This window comes from Hypanus sabinus (genome assembly GCF_030144855.1).
Source record: "Hypanus sabinus isolate sHypSab1 chromosome X1 unlocalized genomic scaffold, sHypSab1.hap1 SUPER_X1_unloc_11, whole genome shotgun sequence".
Lineage (NCBI taxonomy): Eukaryota > Metazoa > Chordata > Chondrichthyes > Myliobatiformes > Dasyatidae > Hypanus > Hypanus sabinus.
In genome coordinates this window covers 482,187-503,769 of record NW_026778959.1, presented here as the reverse complement: position 1 = coordinate 503,769, position 21,583 = coordinate 482,187, and the positions used below count along the sequence as shown (strand labels likewise).

The 21,583-nt window shown below is 40.5% G+C and overlaps 1 protein-coding gene across 2 annotated transcripts in view; it reads left to right on the top strand.

Moving 5' to 3' along the window:
- Window positions 1-2,098: 2,098 nt before the first annotated feature.
- LOC132385586 (puromycin-sensitive aminopeptidase-like) overlaps window positions 2,099-21,583 on the top strand; it is a 257,048-nt gene continuing 237,563 nt past the window's right edge. Inside the window, exon 1 of one of the 2 annotated variants that reach the window (XR_009509200.1) lies at window positions 2,099-2,446. Coding sequence is in view for 1 of the 2 variants with exons in the window: in XM_059957751.1 (XP_059813734.1) it covers window positions 2,162-2,446 (285 nt within the window). In the remaining variant the exon portion in view is untranslated. The remainder of the gene's footprint in view (window positions 2,447-21,583) is intronic. The other variant, XM_059957751.1, reaches the window with a different exon arrangement.

Here is a 21,583-nt window from a genome sequence, read left to right as displayed (position 1 = left end):
ATGGACTGGCCCATATCCACTACTTTTTGTAGGGTTTCTGTTCAAAGGCACTGGTGTTTCCATACCTGGCTGTGTTGCAACCAGTCAATACTCTCCATCACACCTCTATAGAAGTTTGTCAAAGTTTTAGATGTCATGCCAATTCTTCTCAGACTCCTAAGGAAGTAGAGACACTGCCATGCTTTCTTTGTAATTGCACTCATGTACTGGGCCCAGGACAGGTCCTCCAAAATGATAACATTGAGGAACGTAAAGTTACTGATCCCCCAATGAGGCCTGGTTCATGGACCTCTGGTTTTCTCCTCCTGAGGCCTATAATCAGTTCGTTGTTTTTTGCTGACATTTGGTGAGGTTGTTGTTGTGGAACCACTCAGCCAGATTTTCTATCTCCCTCCTGTATGCAGATTCATCTCCACCTTTGATTCCATCTATAACAGTGGTGTTTGTCAGCGAGCTTAAATATGACATTGGAGCTAAGCTTAGCCACAGTCATAGGTGTAAAGCAAGTAGATCAGGGGCTAAGCACACAGCCTTGTGGTTCACCTGTGCTGGCGGAGATAATGGATAGATGTTGTTGCCAATCTGAACTGACTGGGGTCTACAAGTGAGGAAATCCAGGATCCAATTGCACAAGGAGGTACTGAGGCCCAGTTCTTGAAGCTTATTGATTAGTTTTGAGGGGATGATGGTATTAGATGCCAGGCTGTAATCGATACAGAGCATCCAGATGTATGCATCTTTTTTTTTGTCCAGACGTTCCAGAGTTGAGTGAAGAACTAATGAAATGAAATGTTTTTCATTGTACTTTGATAATGGCAGAAAGTCCACTTCTCTGCTCATGGATGCCTACGTGTGTGCTGTCAACTTGTGGTTTGTTATGTAAACTCAGGATAAATACATCCCCCTAATCTAGGGCACTTTAGTCATCTAAAGCACCTTTATTCCTACCCTGATTGAGATTAGATTATCAGACACAGACTGGGGATTGAATGGGATCTCACACAAAATACTGGAGGAACTCAGCAGATCGATGGAAATGAATAAACAGTCAGTGTTTTGGGGTGAGAAACTTCCTCAGGACTGGAAAGGAATAGGGAAGACGCCAGAATAAAAAGGTGAGGGGGAGGAGAATAGTTAGCAGATGAAGCTAGGTGGGTAGGGAACTCAGGACCTATCTAGCTTGTAATTACCCGTACAAAACTGGACAATAAACTAACCCTGAAGGTTGAGAAGGGCAGAATATGATTTGTACAGTAGAATTACAAACACCTAGCATAGGGGTTCCCAACCTGGCTTCGCCAGACCACTCGGTTAATGGTAGGGATCCATGACATAAAAAAGGTTGGGAACCCCTGTTCTAGCAGCTTTCTGAATGCTCTTCACCCTACTTCCAAACAAGCAAAAAAAAAAGGGGAAACACGAGGAAATCTGCAGATGCTGGAAATTCAAACAACAACACACACAAAATGCTGGTGGAACACAGCAGGCCAGGCAGCATCTATAGGGAGAAGCACTGTCGACATTTCGGGCCGAGACCCTTCGTCAGGACAGGGGTCTATCATAACAACAACATCTTGCACTTATATAATACTTTAATGGAAGAGCTTATGAACTTCTAAAAGCACAGCAATGAGTATCCTTCATAAAAGTTATTAAGTGGTGATTAAAGGAAGAAGGTGACTTTATAACACTACATAACAGTGATATAACTACATGACAAGACAGTGTTTCTGCTACCTTCCGTTTTTATCTCTTACATCCTACAGACCTGAGATGATTATAATTTGATGAGGCATTCTCTTGGTTTATTTTTCAACCTAACTGGCGTCCTCGTTGTTTAGAACTTCATTAGATACTTCAAAAAACGTAGCTTTGAAACATTAAGCACCGACACGGACCCCGCGCATGCGCGCTCGTTACCAGCGAGCTCGGCGTACACGCGCACGTGACGTGCTGTGACGTGAGGTCGTCTGCACTAAGCGTTTTCGCGACTGCGGATGCCCGTGTTGAGCGGCATGTCGCACTCTTTTTGCTTGGGGGGGGGGGGGGGGGGGGTGAGCGCGCGTGCTCGTTCGCGGCGAATCGGAGCCGTGCACGCAAAGGACGGTAGTTGTGGCGAGCGGGGGGGAGGGAGGAGGCAGTCAGTTTGTCAGCTTCATTGATGTTGCTCGGCGGTGCTGCCGTAGTTCTCGTTTCTCGCCGTCTGCTTGTCGCCTCCGGTTGTTGGAGAGGCTGCGTACCTCGCCTCCTTAGGCCCCGAGCCAGATCCGCTTTTACCGCACTCGGTAGCTGGGCCGGCCTCAGGGAAGCTCCCTCAGACAAAATGCCGTCCAAGAGACCTTTCGATCGGCTCCCCACCGACGTGAGCCCGGAGAACTACGCGTTGTGCCTGAAGCCCGACCTCGTCGACTTCACGTTCGAGGGCAAGCTGGAAGCCTCGGTTGAGGTAAGGCGGGGTGCGCCAGTGAGATGCAATTTGTATTCCAGGTCCCCGTGGTGGGGGTGGACAAGGGGGAGGGGTGGGTTGTTCCAAAAGGCCTCAAATCTATTTCCAGAAATCCAAGGGCTCCTGTTTGGATCCAGCTCGCTGTCGACCGCTCAACTGCAGCCGCGGGCCTTTACCTGCGCTCCAGTTGGCGTGTGATGCTTTTAAACCCGCTGACTGTCAGGCCTACCTAACTCTGAAATTATGGGAGAGAGAGCGTCGAGTGAGCAATTGGTTGGTGTCCTGAAATATTTACTTTTTTATTGTAATTCCAGAGCGAAGAAGGCTTTCGAGAGAAAAATATGATATATAATAAAACGTGGGGTATATTCATGTAGAATGGCCGTTCTTCCCGCCCCCTTCCTTAATGTTAATAGACAAGGCGAGAAATTCATACGATGGAAGGTTAGGAGAGAGAGTATACTCACACATTGTGAAGAATGCTGAATCTGTCTGCTGCTTGATTGAGGCACAGGAGCCGTGTCCACACTGTTGCCATTGACAGCAGCAATCTTTGAGTTTTATTCTTGTGTGTTTTCAAATAAAACAAAAAGGACAGCAGTGGTTTTCAAAAAGGTCTTGCTCCATCGTCTGATATGGATGTTCTTGGGGCTGTAAGACGCCAATCTTTTATCAATTTATATGACGTTAATAGGTTATATATAATGTCGTAAACGTTGCATTTTTAAATGTAGTTAGCTTTTGTTTGTAAAGTAGCAGTTGCGGTATTTCCTTGTGCACAAAGCCTTGGGTTGCGGCCAATATCTATCTCTTGTATATCTGTCTGGGCAACTGTTAAGACCTATTGCTCTTTCATTGATGTTTACCATAATTTTCCTTGGGTTGCCTCTTGATAAACTTTGCTAAATTACGAGCCAATCTTTTTATCAGGAACTGCGTTCTGTTGTAATTGACGTGTATTATAGTGTCTGTATTTTGGGCGCTTAATAGTACAGTACTGACAACTACAAATCATTCTTAACGTCGTGTAATATTGACTATTACATTATTTTTGGGAATGTAAAGTTTTTTTAAAATATTTATAATGCTGTGCTTAAGAACAATTGTCTAAATTCTTCTGGGAGTTCTGTCTAAAGTTGTATTTGTAGAAAAATGTTCTGCAACTTTTAGGATATTTGGGAGCATTTTCACAGATTCTACTTGACACTTTGTTCAAAAGGATTGTATTCGGCATTTCATATTAGACCACAAGAATTAGGCCATTTGATCATGTCTTGATTTATCATCCCTCTCAACACCATTCTCCTGCCTTCTCCATGCAATCTTTCACACCATGACTAAAGACCTATCAATCTCCCCTTCAAATATACCTAATGATTTGGTCTTCACAGCTGTCTGTGACAACAAGTTCCTCAGATTCATTACCTCTGGCTAAAGAAATTCTTCACCTCTGTTCTAAAGGGGCTTCCTTGTACTTTGAGCATGTGCTCTCTGGTCTTAGATGCTCCCACTATCGGAAACATTCTCTCCACATCCACTCGTAAATAGACATGAGGTTCCCAAACTGGGGTCCACGGACTCCTCGGTTAATGGTAAGGGTCCATGGCATAAAAGGAGGGTTTGGGACCCCTGATCAGACCTTTAAATATTTGATTAGGTTTCAACGTGATTTCCCCCACCACCCCCAAATTCTGCTAAACTCCAGCAAATAACAGGCCCAGAGCTGTCCAGTACTCCTCATAACATTAACCCTTTCATTCCTGGAGTCATTCACATGAACCACCTCCAGACCCTCTCCACTGCCAGCACATCTTTTCTCAGTTTAGGGAGCCAAAAGTAACAGATCATATTTTTGAATTATTGAAAATACTTTTTTACATTAAATTCGGGAGGATGTTATGCCTCCACCTTTATAAATGAAACAAAATGACTCGCTCTAAGCTCAACTGCAGCATTCAGGTAATAATACGGCTATTTGAGTTGTAATCCTTGAAATGTTTCTTTTTGCATCAGTTAGATATTTTGACCCAAATGCAGCTGTATATAAACCAATTGCATACTTTCAATGGATGGCAGAGTGGAGATACATCCTAACCAAAGGAGGTGTAAGACGCTGCTTGCCTCTGCTGGCCTTCAGGTCACCCTTGGGCAAGGTGTAGTACCTGCTCAGCCCCTGATCAGGGTCACGTGAAGCCATGGGAGCAGGCGGTGGATGGTCGTACGAGCAGCCGGTGCAGATCACAGATCCTGGTTATGTGACCACTGATGTCAGGCTGACAATCTCTGAAGAGTGTGGATAATGGCTGGGGTCACCCGTCTTGTAAAGACACTGGTCAGAACAAGACAATGGGAAACAATTTGTAGAAAAGTATGTCAAGTACAATCATGGTCATGGAAAGACCATGATCACTCATCTCATTTGACATGGCACATAATGAACAATACTTTTGTGGTTCACTCAGAATTAAAATTCTGACTGGGACTGAAGTAACTATCTGTCTGATTTATTAATTGTGAGACAAATGCAACCTGGGATAATTTAAAATATTGGAAATTCTAAAGGAGTGTATTCAATGATCAACCATGACCCGAATGCATGTAAGTCCTTGAGTGAAGTCTTGAGAGGAATTGTTTTCAGTACATGGTTAGAAGTGTTTGTCTGAGGCCTCCACCATTGGTCAGAGTTGACCATGGCTGTTGCGTCCTAGCTGTCTAGATACATAAACCAGATTAATACAAATAGGAGAACAAGCTGTTGCACATGCAGGAAGCTCTCCCGCTGCATGTATCTGATGGGTCCAAAGGAACGACAGACTAATGTATTTTGGTACCAGCAGTGTTGCAGCATTTGCCAGTCAGTGTTGAACTCAATGTAGGACTCCAGCTCTGAATTTTTCCCTCGGGGTTTACTCCCAAAGTCTTCCCCGTGGGTGGGTATAGCCGCAAAGCAGTGAAGGTTTGAGATCGGATATTTCCTCCTAGATGAGCTGCCAACCACGACTGACAAGCCTCATCTGCCTGAAGCATCTGTTTTTAAGACGCAAGTATCTTGCCTTTCCCCCTTCTGTCAGTAGAAACTGTTCTGCCAGCTTTAGTAGCTAAGCCACATGTGAAGGGCAGGAGCTGGATTTAGTTGTCAGAGGCTATTTGAGGTGTTCATTGTTGTGAGCATTTAATAGGTAGTGGGAGCTTGTTCCTATTGCCACCCTTGGCAAACAGTCATGAAGAGGAAACTATTGAGAAGACTTAGTAAATCTAAGGGAGTTAATGTATACTCAGATTGAAATAGAGAACTAATATCAAAAACAAAATATTGTGAGGAAAAGCTGAAATAAAAACAGAAGATATAGGAAGTATTTAGATCATTCAGTATCTCTGGGGAGAGAGCTCACATCTTGACTGACCTGTCATCAGAGCTAATGTTTTCTTTTCATTTTGTCATAGAACCATTAACAGGCCCTTTGACCTATCCAGATTGTTCAGAATCATTAATCTGTTTAGTCCCATTGATTTATACCTAGGCCATAACCCTCCATCCTCTCACATCCGTGTACTTATCCAAATTTCTCTTAAAATGTTAACATCAACCTTGCATCTACCAGTTGCGCTGGCAGCTTGTTCCACAGTCTTACCACCTTCTGAGTGCAGAAGTTTCCCCTCATGTTCCTCTGAAGTTTCTCACCTTTCGCCCTTAACACATGAACTCTAGTTGTCTAAAACAGCCTGCTTGTATTTACCCTACTATACCCCTCATAACCTGATAAATCTCCTCTCATTGTTCTAAAATCTAGGGAATAAAGTCAATGAAGGAAATTCTTTTCCTCCTTTTTGTTAAAAATTTATGCATGCTTGAAAGTAGTAGTTTCATTATTCATTTTTCCTTCTAATATGGAGAATTTAAAACAAAAATGTTATCATTCGACTAATGCAGGGGATCCCAACCCTTTTTACACTATAAGCCCCTCAGGTTTGGTACCCCTAGACTAAAGGTATAAAGAGGGTAAATACCACAACCTATTGACTCTTTCAAGGACACTACAACTCATGTTCTCAATAGTTTTTAAGATTTTATTTGCATAATTTCTCTTTTGCACCAGTCTTAATATATAATTCTTCATAAGTTCTATTGTATTTCTTTATTTTCATATAAGTGCCTACAAGAAAATCTCAAGGTTAAATAAATAATATTTATTTGATAAATGTTATTTTGTCTTTGAATTTGGTTGATGACTCTTGCAGGTCCGTTCTTTTTTTTTATCAATTTCAACAAGAATCTATATGAAGATCAGAATGTGAATATGACCAGTCTCTGAATAATCTATGGATTCTCTGTTTTAGAGTTGTGCATGAGTGTAGAGATTTAGGTGAGTTATCAGATAAGTATCAGTACCTTTTAGTCATGTTTCCTAAGGAATTTTTTTCCCTGCCTCAGTTTGAATATCAGATTAAGTAGAGCTTCACACAAAAATATGACTTTCTCAGAAAAATAAGGTATAAAATTCTCTTCAAGAACCACTAAGTCTAATGGCTTTCCAATATTTTGTTTATCAAGCAAATGTAAATTCACTTTGAAAATGATAATTAACTCACTAAGCTGTATATTCCATATCATAACTGACTACTGGAAATATTTCTTGTGTCACTAGTATTCCATTAGCAATTAATTTTCCATGTGTCCTCCGCTTCTTGACCTTGTTAAGGGGAATTTTTCTTAATTCATAATTCATGATGTTTCAAGCCTCCAGTCAACTTCTCAACCATCTCTGTAGCTTCTGTTGGCCTTTGTCCCTGGGACTATTTTACAAGGTCTTCAGAATCAGATTTATTATCAATCACTGCCTTTGTTTTGTGGCAGCACTATGGTTCAAGGACATAAATGACTATAAATTACATAATAAGTACTAGAAGAAAGGTATATTGAGGTTGTGATCTTGGGATCGTGGGCCATTCAGAAATTTAATAGCAGTAGAAAGAAGCAGGCCCAAAATAGGGTATCAAAGTACATGTGTTACCATATGCACCCTATCCTCATTATATGCGGGGGTGCATTCCTCGTAGTCGATGCATAATGTGAATACATTCGGCCCTCCTTATCCGCGAATCGTGAAAACCAGGAAGTGCTTTTCCAGCACTTGTTGTTCGAGTATGTACAGACTTTTTTTCTTGTCGTTATTCCCTAAACCTAGCATTTACATTGTATTAGGTACTATAAGAAATCCAGAGATGATTTAAAGTATACAGGAAGATGTACGTGGGTTGTCGTGGATCGGGATTGAAAAAAATCAGAAGTTCTTTTACTATGTAAGTCAGAACAGATACATCTGTTATTATTTAGCATCAGTTAGTCAAATGTTTGTCTTGGTATATAGTATATATTTTACCTTTCTATGCATATAAAACACTTAAGAATGTATGTTTCAGTGCCGGGCTCGGGAAGTTCCTGAGTTTGATCCAGTGATAGATCCCTCCCGAGTGTGCTCTCCACTGTGCCTGGTTGATGTGGAGGATCAAAACCCCAAAGCCCAATAATTAAACCACTGTGTTGCTTATTAATAACTGTAGCTTTCATTGGGGCAGAGCCTTTCTCATTTTATCCTTTAAAATTGTTCTGATCGTTGACCGATGTAGCCTAACGCTTTTCCAATGACCAATGGCGTTTCACTTCCCAATTGCTTTATTATTTCCATTTTATTTTCAATCGTGATTATTTTCGTGAACAGAAGCACTGCAGATTCAGAGCTCTGCCGCTGGGTCCTAATGTCCAACGGACTGAGACAGGTTAAATAAGGTCTGGGGTTCCACTGGGTCCTAAGGTCCACTGCATTGAGACAGGTTGAATAAGGGACTTGAGCATCCATGTTTTTTGGTATCTGCAAGGGGTCCCAGAACCAATCCCTCGCAGATAAGGAGGGCCGACTGTAATTATTTAAATGGAGAAAATAGGGATGCGTTCCAGAGGGCTTCATAAATATGTTTTATCTGTAATTTATTCACATTTTCATACTAATACAACACAAAAGCAGTACTACAAGGCAACATTTATATAATATTTCATCAATTTAAGGTAATATTCAACTTAATAAATCATAGAAAGTTAACATACTAGGGTATACAGTACTCACCAACAGTGGCAGGTGTGTTCGCTCTGGGGGATGAGTGGGTGTCGGGATCATATCAAGCACAGCAAGGGGTGAAGGAAGCCTCACAGAACTCTCAGAACTGCTGGCAGCAGGAGATGCCACCGGTTTGAAGAAAGTGGTGAGGGTTGTTCGCTTGGCAAAATTTTGTTTTTCAGCATAAATTTGCTTGTAGGGAAAAAGGGTTGATGGCAGGGAACGACTGAAATGCTGACTCCATTCTAAGCTTGGGTCCATGTTCATCGCCATTTGTGCCAAATTGACTTCCACCATTCCCTCACTGTTGGTAAACTCCCGGGATTTTCAAAATTGCCTGTTGCTTGCAGCATCTGAGAGATAGTTGCCATAAAAAAAACGCCTTGAATGTGGATCACACCTTGGTCGAGTGGTTGAATCAGTGATATTGTGTTAGGCGGCAGGAAATGCACTGTTATGTTAGGATGAATGCTGTCCATATGTTTAGGATGGGCTGGCGCATTGTCAAGCAACAAAAGAACTTTAAAGGCAAGATTCTGTTCCCGGCAGTAGCGTCCCAGAGCTGTGTTACCTTCACCTGATGCCGCGCTGCTTATAATTTCCAACTTTTTTTTAAAGTGTTAAAGTGGTTTTCTGCCGCTTGGCTGATGGCCCAGGACTTGAAATTGGACGCTTGGGAGGCATAGTTAAATATTTCAAGCACAAAATCACTGCACCGTAGGTAAAACCAACAAAAGTTTAAGAGCGCAAGATTGCACATCCGCACCTTGCCAAAACCAATGCGAGACTGATGGGATTGAGATTGTGAGGCGTGCGCACCTGACTTGTATTGGTGGGAAAGCGGTGCTCCTCACATAACTGTGAGTTTTGGATGCATATAAGGAGATGTTGGTAGAAATAGGTTCCTTGCATAACTGTGAATAGCATTGTCTGAAGATGCATATAACGAGAGTAGGGTGTATAACCCTGAGATTTATTTTCTTTTGGGTTCACATGAAAAAGAATAAACAAAATAATAAATACACAGCAAATATTGAGAACGTGAGATGAAGAGTCTTTGAAAGTGAGTCCATAGGTTGTGGGAACAGTTCAGTGTTGGGATGAATGAAGTTACCACACTGGTTCAGGAGCCTGATAGTTGATGGGTAATACTGTAACTGTTCCTGAATGACGAGGAATAAACAGTTGATGTTATGGGCAAGGCCCTTCATCCTGAAATGTTAACTGCTTATTCATTTCCATAGATTCTGCCTAACCTATGGAATTCCTCCAGCATTTTGTAATTATTAACCAGAATAGGATTTGATATTCTTGTAACCGAAACAGTGTTAATGTTTCAATATAACCTTTGTGTTTATTACCTCTATTTATAACATCCTCAGCATGTTCCTTCATGATGCACTGTTTTGTGCTGTGCACCTTGGAGAAAATAAAAAGATGTTATAAAGGTGTTCAAACTCATTTGCAGTGCAGAACACTTCCAAAAAAAAAACACTGCAGATATAAATTTAAAATGATTGACATTACAGCCAGAGGTGACAAGAAGAATTTTTTACATTGATATCAATTTCACCTTCTGTTTATAAAAAAAAATCCCTCCCCTCGCCCTTCCTCCTCTAGTCCCCACTCTAGCCTCTTACTACTTCTCACCTGCCTATCACCTCCTCTCTCCAGTGGTCCATACTTCTCCTATCCAATTCCTCCTTCTCCAGCCCTTTACGTTTCCTACCCATCTGGCGTCACCTGTCACCTTCTAGCTCTCCTCCTTCCCCTCTCCCCACTTTTTTATTCTGGTGTCTTTCCCCCTTCCTTTCCAGTCCTGATGAAGGATCTTGGCCCAAAACATCAACTGTTTATTCATTTCCATAGATGCTGCCTGGCTTACTGAGTTCCTCCAGCATTTTGTGTGTATTGTTCTGGATTTCCAGCATCTGCAGACTTTCTCATGTATTTTATATTGAATTGTGTTATAGCTGAAAGGGTAGTGGAGACAGTTTCAATAGTAACTTAAATATGAAGAAACATGGGGGAATGAGATTAATTACAAACTGCTCAAAATTACTGCTCTTACAAACAGCTGACATAAGATGAATGCCTTGTATTTCTGCTGAAGACCTCTTTAATAATGAGTGGAATGAAGTATAGTTTCCTTTATAACTAATTAGAATTTAGTGTAAAGGGGAAATGCTCTCTGATAGTTAAAAGCATGTAGAATATTAAATGAGTGAAGTGTAAAGCCAACAAAGTCCAAAGTAAGTTTATTATCAAAGTACATGTATGTCTTTTTTGTGGGTATTCACAGTAAATACAAGAAACACAATAGAATCAATGAAAGACTGCACTCAACAAAATGGACAAAGAACCAATGTGCAAAAGAAAACAAACTGCAAATAAAAAAGAAGGAAATAATAATAAGGTCTTATTTTCCTGAGTTGGCCCATTCAAATGGTGGAGAAGATCAGTCACTAAGGTCAGATGTGGAATACACGAGACCATTAAGTGTCACAGGTAACTCTGGGATTGCATTTTAAGAAAGAATGAAACTGTTTGGTTAAGCTCAGAAAGAAGAGGATAGAAAGATGAGTTATTGGTGTTCTGGTACAGATGGCTAAAGTGGGGAAAGATGCAGTGAATGCTAGGGAAGAAAGAGTAATAATCATGGTTAGGCATTTTGGAAGAGGGAAATCTGGCCAAGGCAGAGACATGGAAAATGAGATGAATCCAGCTTGGTGTTCCTGAAATATTCAAACACTATAGATTGGAAGTTAATCATTGGTAGCCATTGGGAGTTTGAGGAGATTTTGAATGTCACCAATGACTTGAAAATTTGTCACCAAAGATTAGCAAATTTACAGATATACCACGCAGAACATTTGATTGGTTGCATTACTGCCTGAGATAGAGGCTCCAATACACGGGATCACCAGAGGCTGCAGAGGGTTCTAAACTTTGTCAGCTCCATCACGATCGTGGTGTCTCAAGAAGGCAGCATCTACCATTAAGAACATTCGTCATCCAGGGCGTGCCCATTTTTAAAATTACTGCCATCAGGGAGGAGGTACAAGAGCATAAATATGCACGGTCAATGTTTTAGGAACAGCTTCTTCCTCTCTGCCATTAGATTGCTCAACATTCCATGAACACTGCCTCACTATTCCTTTTTAACACTATTTACTACTTTTGTTTCTTATTGTAACTTCTAGCACTGTACTGCTGTCAGAAGACGACACATCTCACAACTTCTGTCGGGGATAATAAACCAGATTCTGAGATAAAGGAACAAGAGACAGAGATGTAAAATAGGAGAGTATATAGATCATGAATCAAAATTGGATATAGAAGTGAGGAGAAGTTTCTTCTTGGTAATTGAAATTTTGGGATGACTAGATAACATTGGAAAGCCTGATGGAGAGCCTGTCAAAATCAAATAAAAGTGTATTATATAAACCCAGTACATATATGTTACCATATAGTTCAAAGTAACTTTATTATCAAAGTGCATATAGTTCACTATACGCAACCCTGAAATTCATTTTGAATAACAGAATCAATGAAAGACTGCCCACCTGGGGCGTTCAACTAGAGCGCAGATGACAACAAACTACAAATACAAAAAGAAAAATAATAATAAATGAGTGATAAATGAAGAACATGAGGTGAAGAGTCATTGAAAGTGAGTCTGTTGGTTGTGCGAACAGTTCAATGATGGGGCAAGTGAAGTTATCCCCTTTGGTATTTTCTTGCTTGCATTTTCAGGAAAATAGAGGTACGATAGAATTTATGGGGGGAAAACGATACATGAACAAGGACTGAAAAACATCCAATGTGCTAAAGAAGACATTGTGCAGATAGAAAAAAGTGCCGAAAGTGTGACTTATGCACTACTGTGCAAAAGTCTTAAGCACATGTATATAGCTAGCATGCGTAAGATTTTTGTACCATACTGTATATTGGTTAAATTAGGAAGGTGGTTGGGAAACAGAAGTAAGAGCACTTGGCTTTGTATTGGCTCTGTAGTGTTATTTGGTAACTGGAAAGACATAGTATACAGTACTGTGCAAAAGCCTTGTGCACTCTAGTTATATGTAGTTTTGCACAGTACTGTAAAAAATTGAGAAAAGATGAGGTTAAGGTGCAGTATGCAGTCATTGGAGAGAAATAGGTGGTACTTGCACAAATATAAAATTTAAATTCTCAAGTGGCCGGAGAATGCAGTTAATTGCAAGGTAAAGTCTTGGAAAACAAATGATCAAGGTTGGAATTGAATCATTCAGACGTTTGCTGCTAAAAGATATCAAGGCGCCATTGCTGCACCTTTTCTTTGAAGGAAGTGGAATTTTCAAGTTGGGACCAAGTTCAGTCGATGGAGGATCTTCAGGTGATCTTTTCAACCTGAGTTTTGAAAATGGACAGCAGAAATGGAGGTGAAGCTTGTAAAGTTTGTAGCAACAAAATATTTAGTATAGCTTAGTATCAATGTGGAAGGTGGATAGATGTAGAATAGAACTTTATTGGCCTTGCTCAAGACAAGATTGTGGTGCTACTCCAGTCCATGCAAAACAGATTTATAATGCATCTGGTATGGCTTAGTTTTTAAAAATCCCACATTTACATGCAACAAGTGACTTTGATAGCCCATAACACTCAAAGACCATTGGCAAGCTAGGGTGTAACATTTATCTGCACAACAGCTCTTCAAGAGAAGCTGTTTTTATCAGTCTTACTGAATCTGTACAAATAAGTCAGGGAAAGAGCACTGGAATTTTTACCATTAGTGAATTATCTTTTGAAATTTAATTTGAAGGTAGTGAATAGTACATTATTTTCTCATTCAAATATTTAATGACTTGATACAGGTGTCCCCCCGATTTACGAAAGTTCGCTTTATGCCACATTGCTTTTACGAAAGACTTACATTAGTACCTGTTTTCACTAACCGAAATAAATCTGAAGAGGATTTTCGCTTTTATGAAAAAAGGCGCCTGCTTTAAATTTGTGTTTACCCTGAGAAAGACTACCATGACTGTAAAGCCTTGCATGGGCAGGTGTGTGCGTATGCGTGTATGTTCCAATATTTGGTATGATTTGGTAGGTTATTTTTAGGGTCTGGGAACGTTCAGAAATTTTTCCCATATAAATTAATGGTAATTGCTTCGCTTTACACCATTTCGGCTTACGAAAGGTTTCATGGGAACGCTCTACCTTTGGATAGCAGGGGAAACCTGCACTTATGTAAACTTTTGGTGTTTATGTTTGGGGAAAATGTAACAGCTCTGGTCTGTTATATTATTTTTATTGTTTACATGCACCAATACAAACTGCAAAAATATGATCTTGCTGAGTATTGTCATGGTTTCCAGAGCAGAATTTGGTCCTTTGTCCCGATCACATCCAGGCCCATCTATAATAATCCCATTTGTTCGCATTTGGACACTTTCCTTCTGTGGTTTGCCTATTTAAACATTTGTCTATATGCCTCTTAAATTATATCTAATTGTCATCTCTTCTAGCACATTTCAAATATCAATAAGTATTTTAAGAAAACTTGCATCTCAGACCTCCTTTAAAAGTCCTCATTTTCATCCTAGGCTATGTTCACTCTAGACCGGATAAATCCGTAACTGAAGCTTTTACCCTTCGTCCACACTAAAACAGCATTTTTGTCCCCTGAAACCGGAGCTTTTCAGAAAAGTGTGTATTTTTGAAAACGCTGGATTGGCAGGATCAGTGTGGATGGGGTAATCAGAGATATTTGTAAACGCTGTCAGACGGCAGCGTACTATTTCATTGTTTTCTTGAACGCAACCTAACAATTTCAGAACGGACGGCAACGAAACTGACGCCAGAAGAGTTAGAAATGTACTCCCCAAATACTTTGACCTATAACTTACTGAATAAATAAGTATACTCACTTTGCCCTGGTTTACCTATTTATGCAAGTACTTCTCTGACAATAGATGTATAACAGCCTAATGTAACGTAGTATGGAAATACAAGATAATACTGATGCAGACATGCTTTATACATTTAACAAGGTGCTTTATTAATGCAACAGAGTTGAACAGTTTTTCAATGTTCGTTGTCAGCCAGGTCAGTCTGTCTGTGAACTCCCTGTCGGTTGCCTCCGTACGCTCCCGTATTTGTTTTTTTTTTACTACTACTAAGTTCTCCTGTGCGAAAGCCAACAGCTGTCCGTCATTTTAAGTTTTTCTAGTCTGTAACTACACAAACGCACACTTTTATGGCGAGATTTGACACCAAACATGTCACTTGTTTTTGGTAGATGTGTCCTGCGCAGGCGCAGAAGGAGGAGATTCGCCAAAATCTCTGTTTCAATGTGGATAGAGATTTTTTTAAAAAATGCCTATTGTGGATGCCTTTTGTTTTTACGTGAAACCGGCTTTTTCAAAATTATCTGGTCTCGTGTGGACGTAGCCTCGGACTCTACTTGTTATTGATGTCCTCAAGGTGTAGCACTTGATTAGCGCCCCCCCCCCCACACACCCCTCCGATTAGGGTCACATGAAGCCATGGAAGATGGTCGTATGAGCTGCTGATGCACATCACAAGTCCTGGCTATGCAACCATTGATGCCAGGCAGACTATCTCTGAAGAGTATTGATAATGGCTTGGGTCACTACCCAGAAGGCGGCAATGTTAGACCACTTATGTAGAAAAATTTGCCATCACCATGATTGCTCGCGTCATATGACATGGTACATGATGATAACTGTGGGGAATAAGATTTTGGCCATCTGCCCCATCTCTCATCTTGTATCCTATTGTTAGCTCACTGCTTGGCCTTGCTCCATGGAAAACAAGCCCAGCTGATTTAATTTCTCCAGATACCTAAATTCTTCCAATCTGACAACATTCTGGGGAATCTCCAGCAGAAACGCCTGCTTCCTATAATGTGGTAGCTGGAACTTCACATGGGATTTCAGTGCAGTCTTAGTGCTTTGTAAAGTTCAATGATTAACTATTGGTCATCGTCAATTGAAGTGGCATGCTCCTTCAAGGGTGTGAAACAGTAATTAATAAAAAATGAAGTAGTTGTATGTTTACCATTTTAAATTTGTAATAATTCCAAGATCGTAAACCACTAAAGTAGTTATGTTTTATTCTGGGTAACAGTTATGATGCAGGAAGTAATTATTTTACATAAAGTATATAAAGCTCTTTTGTTCATTGTTATTCAAGCAGACACCTTAATTGCATTGGGAAGATAATTCCAGGGAATCTCAGATATATGAAAATATATGGGAAGAGAGCAAATGATTTGGAAAGAAATCAAAGCCAGAGACCGGCAACAGTAGGCAATTTCCCTGTGAAGTTCAGACCATGGTGGTTGTTTGTAATACTCATGAAATTTATTTTCCTTAAAAGCGTTGTACTTCAATGTTAGTCAACTAGAACTGCTGTTTGGTACTAGCAAAGAAAGTAAGAACAAGCCACAGTTGACTTTTAAATGTAAAACATTTCTTGATGATTTGCAAAGAAAATGGACTTGAAGGACAAGGTTGTATGGAATAATAGAGACTAGATGTTGGAATTTAGGAATAGATCTACATAAATTGGAATACTCACTAGAACTCTGAACAGATTCCACAAACTACAGACTGGCTTTCAAGGACTCTACAGCTCATGTTCTCAGTATTATTTATTTTTTATTTGCATAATTTGTTGTCTTTTGCACATTAGTTGTTTGTCAGTCTGTGTATAATTTTTCATAAATTCTATTGTATTTCATTGTTTTCCTGTAAATTCATGCAAGAAAATGAATCTCAAGATAGTAATTGGTAACCAATAGGTATTTTGATAATAAATTTACTTGAATTTTGACTTCTGTGTGTGGTGTGGGGAGCTGGAGTGATCAGTGGAACAAAGGCATTCCACAGTTGCACTGTTATTCTTGCTTAGGAGTTCTATTCTGAAAGAGCCATGATGTTGAGTTGGATATGATTTTGTCAGGAATTGTGTGCAGTGAGCACTTCTGGGATATAATTACTCTTTGAAACCCCTGAAGATTCAAACTAAGTTGCGATTGCTAGTATCATTTTAATGTACTGCTGCAAATATCACCACAGATCCATGTGAACTTCTGGTGCATGAAAAGATGCTGTCCAGATCCAATAGGTGGGTGCTGTTATTGCTTGGGACCAGTCAGATCATCTGCTAACAGGACTGTTAGCCAGCAAGTAAAATACTGCAGATTACAAGTGCAATTGCCTTCTGCTAAGGATAGTAATTAGGTCAGATAACTTGAATTGAAACTTAGTAGCTGAAGCTGTAATTGAAGACAATATTTAAGCTCCAAACTCTGAGTGAGAGTGTTAACGAAATAAAACCACAATAAATGATTGATTCTCTATTGATGACTTAAAAGATAGGAAAAAAATATAGTAGAGGTGGTTCCAAGCTGTTAAAATGGATGAAAACCAAACTGATTGTAGAAAGCTTTTTTTAAAAAAAAGGAAGTGAGAGGCAAATGCCACAGGAAATGACTGGCTGCAAATATAAAATGGAATCCTCAATATTATTCTGTAGACCTAGAGCAAGGTGGGTTGTGAGACGTGTGGTGGGACTAGTTGAAGACCAAATAAGAAATTGCTGAGGGCATGGTTGAGGTGCTGGGTGAAAACCTTATCAGTTTTCTGAAGGAAGATGTGGAAAGTACATTTGAAGTTCTGAGTGTGCTGAATAGTTGATACTATGAAGGATAGCTGTACATTGTGGACAAATCACCTGGTCTAATTGGAATGCAACTGAGGCTTGTTCAGGGAAGTAAGGAAAGAAATCCGCAAAAGTCCTGTTCTTAGTTGTTAAACATCTATAGAATCAGTGATGTGGTCAGACTTGTTCAAGCTGATAGTGGTGTGCAGAAGAGCATCTCTGAATTCACAACACATCTCAAACTTTGAAGTGAATGAGTTACAGCAGGTGACCAGATTCCACTGGTGATGTACAGTGAGTGCATACAGACAGCATGGTAGAATGGATGGGTATGTGCCAGATGAAACAATGTTGAGAAATGTCAAGTGATACATTTTATTGAGAATGAAGAGGAGGGAAAATGGATTAGCCATGATGAAATGATGGAGCAGCCCTGATGGGCCGAATGGTCTAATTCTGCTCCTATATCTTATGGTCTAAGATGGGTTTCCAACCTAGGGTCCATGGACCCCTTGCTTAATGGTATTTATGAGGGACTTTTGTGGATTGATAGGAGCATTTGGCATTGTTCTTGGAACAGTGGAGGTTGCAAGGGGATCTGAGAAGTATTTATAATCATGAAAGGGACTGGCAGAGTAGATAGAAACTTTGGCACTAATGTCAAAAACAAGGAACACGGACTGAATGAAGATGGTCAAAAGAAGCAAAAGTTGCAGGAGGAATTTTAATTTATTATGGCAAGTTACCTGCAATGCACTGCCGGGTATGGTAGTTGAAGATTGATTCTCATGGTCTATTGGGAGCTGGATAAAAATATGAAAAGAGATCACTTGCAGGGCTTGGGAGAACAGTGTAGGGGAATGGGACTAGTTAGATAGTTCTTGCATTGCATTGTGTCTGTGTTGTGATTTGGCAGGTGAATTTACTACCTGCCATGATCACTCGGTCAATACATACACCTATGTCAGGATGCTGTTTATTGACCATAGCTCAGTGTTAAATTCAATACAGGTGTCCCCCGTTTTTCAAACGATTGCTCTATGTCACCTCATTGATATGAAAGACCTACATTAGTTACCTGTTTTTGCTAACAGAAGGTGTTTTCACTGTTAGAAAAAAGGCAGCACGCGCCCCAAGCAGCCAAGTTCCTCCCCTGGAACTGCATTCTAGCCGCCATTGCTTATACACGTGCCTGTGAGCATCTGTGCTTTATGTCGATTTATTTTGTGCATCCGTTAGCAAGATGAGTTCTAAGGTATCGGAAAAGCCTAAAAGAGCGCGTAAGGGTGTTACACTTAGCGTAAAACTAGACATAATTAAGCGTTTCGATCATGGTGAACAAAGTAAGGACAGAATGAGTTTGGCTAAGGGTTTGTGGAAGTTGACGAAGATGATGTTGAAGAGGTTTTGGCATCCCATGACCAAGAACTGACTGATGAAGAGCTGATGAAGAGGAAAGGATAACAATTGAAACTGAATGCAGTAGCGAACGTCCCAAAGGTGAAGTCGTCCAGGAACTGAATGGGAAGGAATTGCGTGAGATTTTCGCTGCGATTGACAAAGCTGCAATGATTGCAGAAAAGTACGACTTTAATTTTGAAAGGGTACTTATGTTTAGGGCATATTTGCAGGATGGTTTGAGTGCTTACAAAGAACTGTATGATAGAAAAATGCGCAAGGCTAAGCAGTCAAGCATACTGCCGTTTTTCAAATGTTCCACATCAGCCAGAGCAGGCAATGAAACTCGACCTTCGACATCGAAGCAGACAGACATAGAAGATGACCTGCCTGCCCTGATGGAAACAGACAACGATGAGATGACACCCCAGACTCCTCTACCTCCCACCACCCCACCATCCGACGACTCAGCCTAATACACCATCATCAGTGTGCTCGCTGTCTTCCCGATTCCGATTAGTGAAACTACACTGTACAAACATTATTTCTACTTCATATAGGCTGTGTACTTTTATGTGTTATTTGGCAGCTTCATAGCTTAAAGGTTATTGGAAAGAGTGTTTCTGCCTGGAGTGCTTGCGCCGAGTGTTTCTGCCGAGAGCGCTTGCGCCGTGTGCTTTTGCCGTGAGTGCTGCCAAGAGCACTTGCACTGTGTGTTTCTGCCTGGAGCGCTTGCGTGAGATTTTCACTGCAGTGGACAGTGCTGCAATAGTTGCAGTATTCCTACTTTATAGAGGCTGTGTATTCATCGGATCATTCCTGCTTTTACTACGTTACTGTTAGTTTAGGTTTTATGTGTTATTTGGCATGATTTGGTAGGTTATTTTTTGGGTCTGCGAATGCTCACAAATTTTTCCCATATACATAAATAAATGGTAATTGCTTCTTCACTTTACGACATTCCGGCTTACGAACCGTTTCATAGGAATGCTCTACCTTTGGATAGCTGGGGAAACCTGTATTTCCTGCAGATCTGATTGAAAAGCTCCAAAACCTGGGCCTCTGTACCTCCCTCTGCAACTGGATCCTCGACTTCCTCACTGGAAGACCAGTCTGTACAGATCAGAAATAACATCTCCACCTTACCTCACTGACAATCAACAGTGGCATACCTTAAGGATGTGTGCTTAGCTCTCTGCTCTACACTCTATACACCCATGACTGTCTGATAGGTACAGTTCAAATGCTATCTATAAATTTGCTGACGACACAACTATTGCTGGTAGGATTTGCGATGGTGACGAGGTGGCGTACAAGAATGAGATATATCAGTTAATTGAGCAGTGTCACAGCAATAACTCTGCACTCAACATCAGTAAGACCAAGTAACAGATTGTGGACTTCAGAAAGGGTAAGATGAGGGAATACACACCAGTCCTTATTGAAGGATCAGAAGTGGGAAGAGTGAGCAAATTCCTGGATGTCAATATCTCTGAGACACTATCCTGGGTCCAACATATCGATGCAACTACATGACAGCAATTATATTTCATTAGGAGTTTGAGGAGATTTGATAGGTCACCAGAGGTATTTGCAAATTTCTACAGTTAGAGTGGAAAGCGCTAACTGGCTACGTCACAGTCTGGTATGGGGGGGGGGGGCAGCCCAGGATCAAAATAAGCTGCAGAGTTGTAAGCTTAAGTTAGCTCCATCATGAGTACTAGCCTCCCTAGTATCCAGGACATCTTTAAGGAATGATTCCTCAAAAATGCGGCATCCATCATTAAGGACCCCATCACCCAGGTCATACCCTATTCTCATTGCTAACATCAGGTACAGGAGCCTGAAGGCACATGCAACGATTTAGGAACAGCTTCTTCCCTTCTGCATTTCTGAATGGACATTGAACCCATGAACACTACCTGAATACGTTTTAATTTTTTATTTCTGCATTACCCATTTAATTTAATTATTTAATATATATACTTAATGATTTTTTCCTATTATGTATTGCATTATACTGCTGCTGCAAAGTTAACAAATTTCACAACACATGACAGTGATATTAAATCTGATTCTGATGTGAATTAGAGAAAATGTGGTCTATGAAGCTTAGCTGAAGTATTGTAGCACAGCACTGTTTTTTTAAAGCACATGTAGCCAGTTTCAGTTGAAGTACTTTTCAATAATAGGTGTTTTCTGTTAAGTCTTTGAAGATGAGAAAGTTGTCTTTGGACAATGAAAATATTCTTCCAAGCTCTCAATTCACTGGGTTCTCTTTCAAATGCTCCCCTGTCTTTCTATCTTGTCTGGAAATGATTCAAAATTTTGAGATTTGCAGGTGGTGTAAAATTTCTGTGAACAATCCTTAATATGTTACAGTAATGATTTATCTGTAAACATTGTTCTTTCACAGTATAGTAACCAGATGAAATCATTAAGCTTGCTCAGAGTTCAAAGTAAATTTATTATCAAAGTATGTATGCCATATATACAAAGTATGTTTACTATGGACGTCATGATAGCATAGTGGTTAGCACGACGCTATTAAACTTGGGGTATCAGAGTTTGGAGTTCAATCCCAGCATCCTGTATAAGGAGTTTGTATGACTTCTCCATGGAATGTGTAGGTTTTCACCAGCGGCTCCAGATTCATCTCAAAGTCCAAAGACCTACTGGTTGGAAGGTTAATTGGTCATTGTAAATTGTCTAGTGCAGTGGTCCCCAACCACCGGTTCGTGGCCCAGTGGTTGGGGACCACTGGTCTAAAGATTAGGCTAGGGTTAAATCAGGGATTGCTGGATGGCATGTCTGGAAGGGCCTGTTCCACCCTGTATCTCGAAATCTGGGGTTCCCAGCCTTACTTATGCCATGGACCAATACTGTTAAGCAAGGGGTCCATGGACCCCAGGTTGGGAACCCTGCTCGAAATAATAAAATGTACAAGCATGAG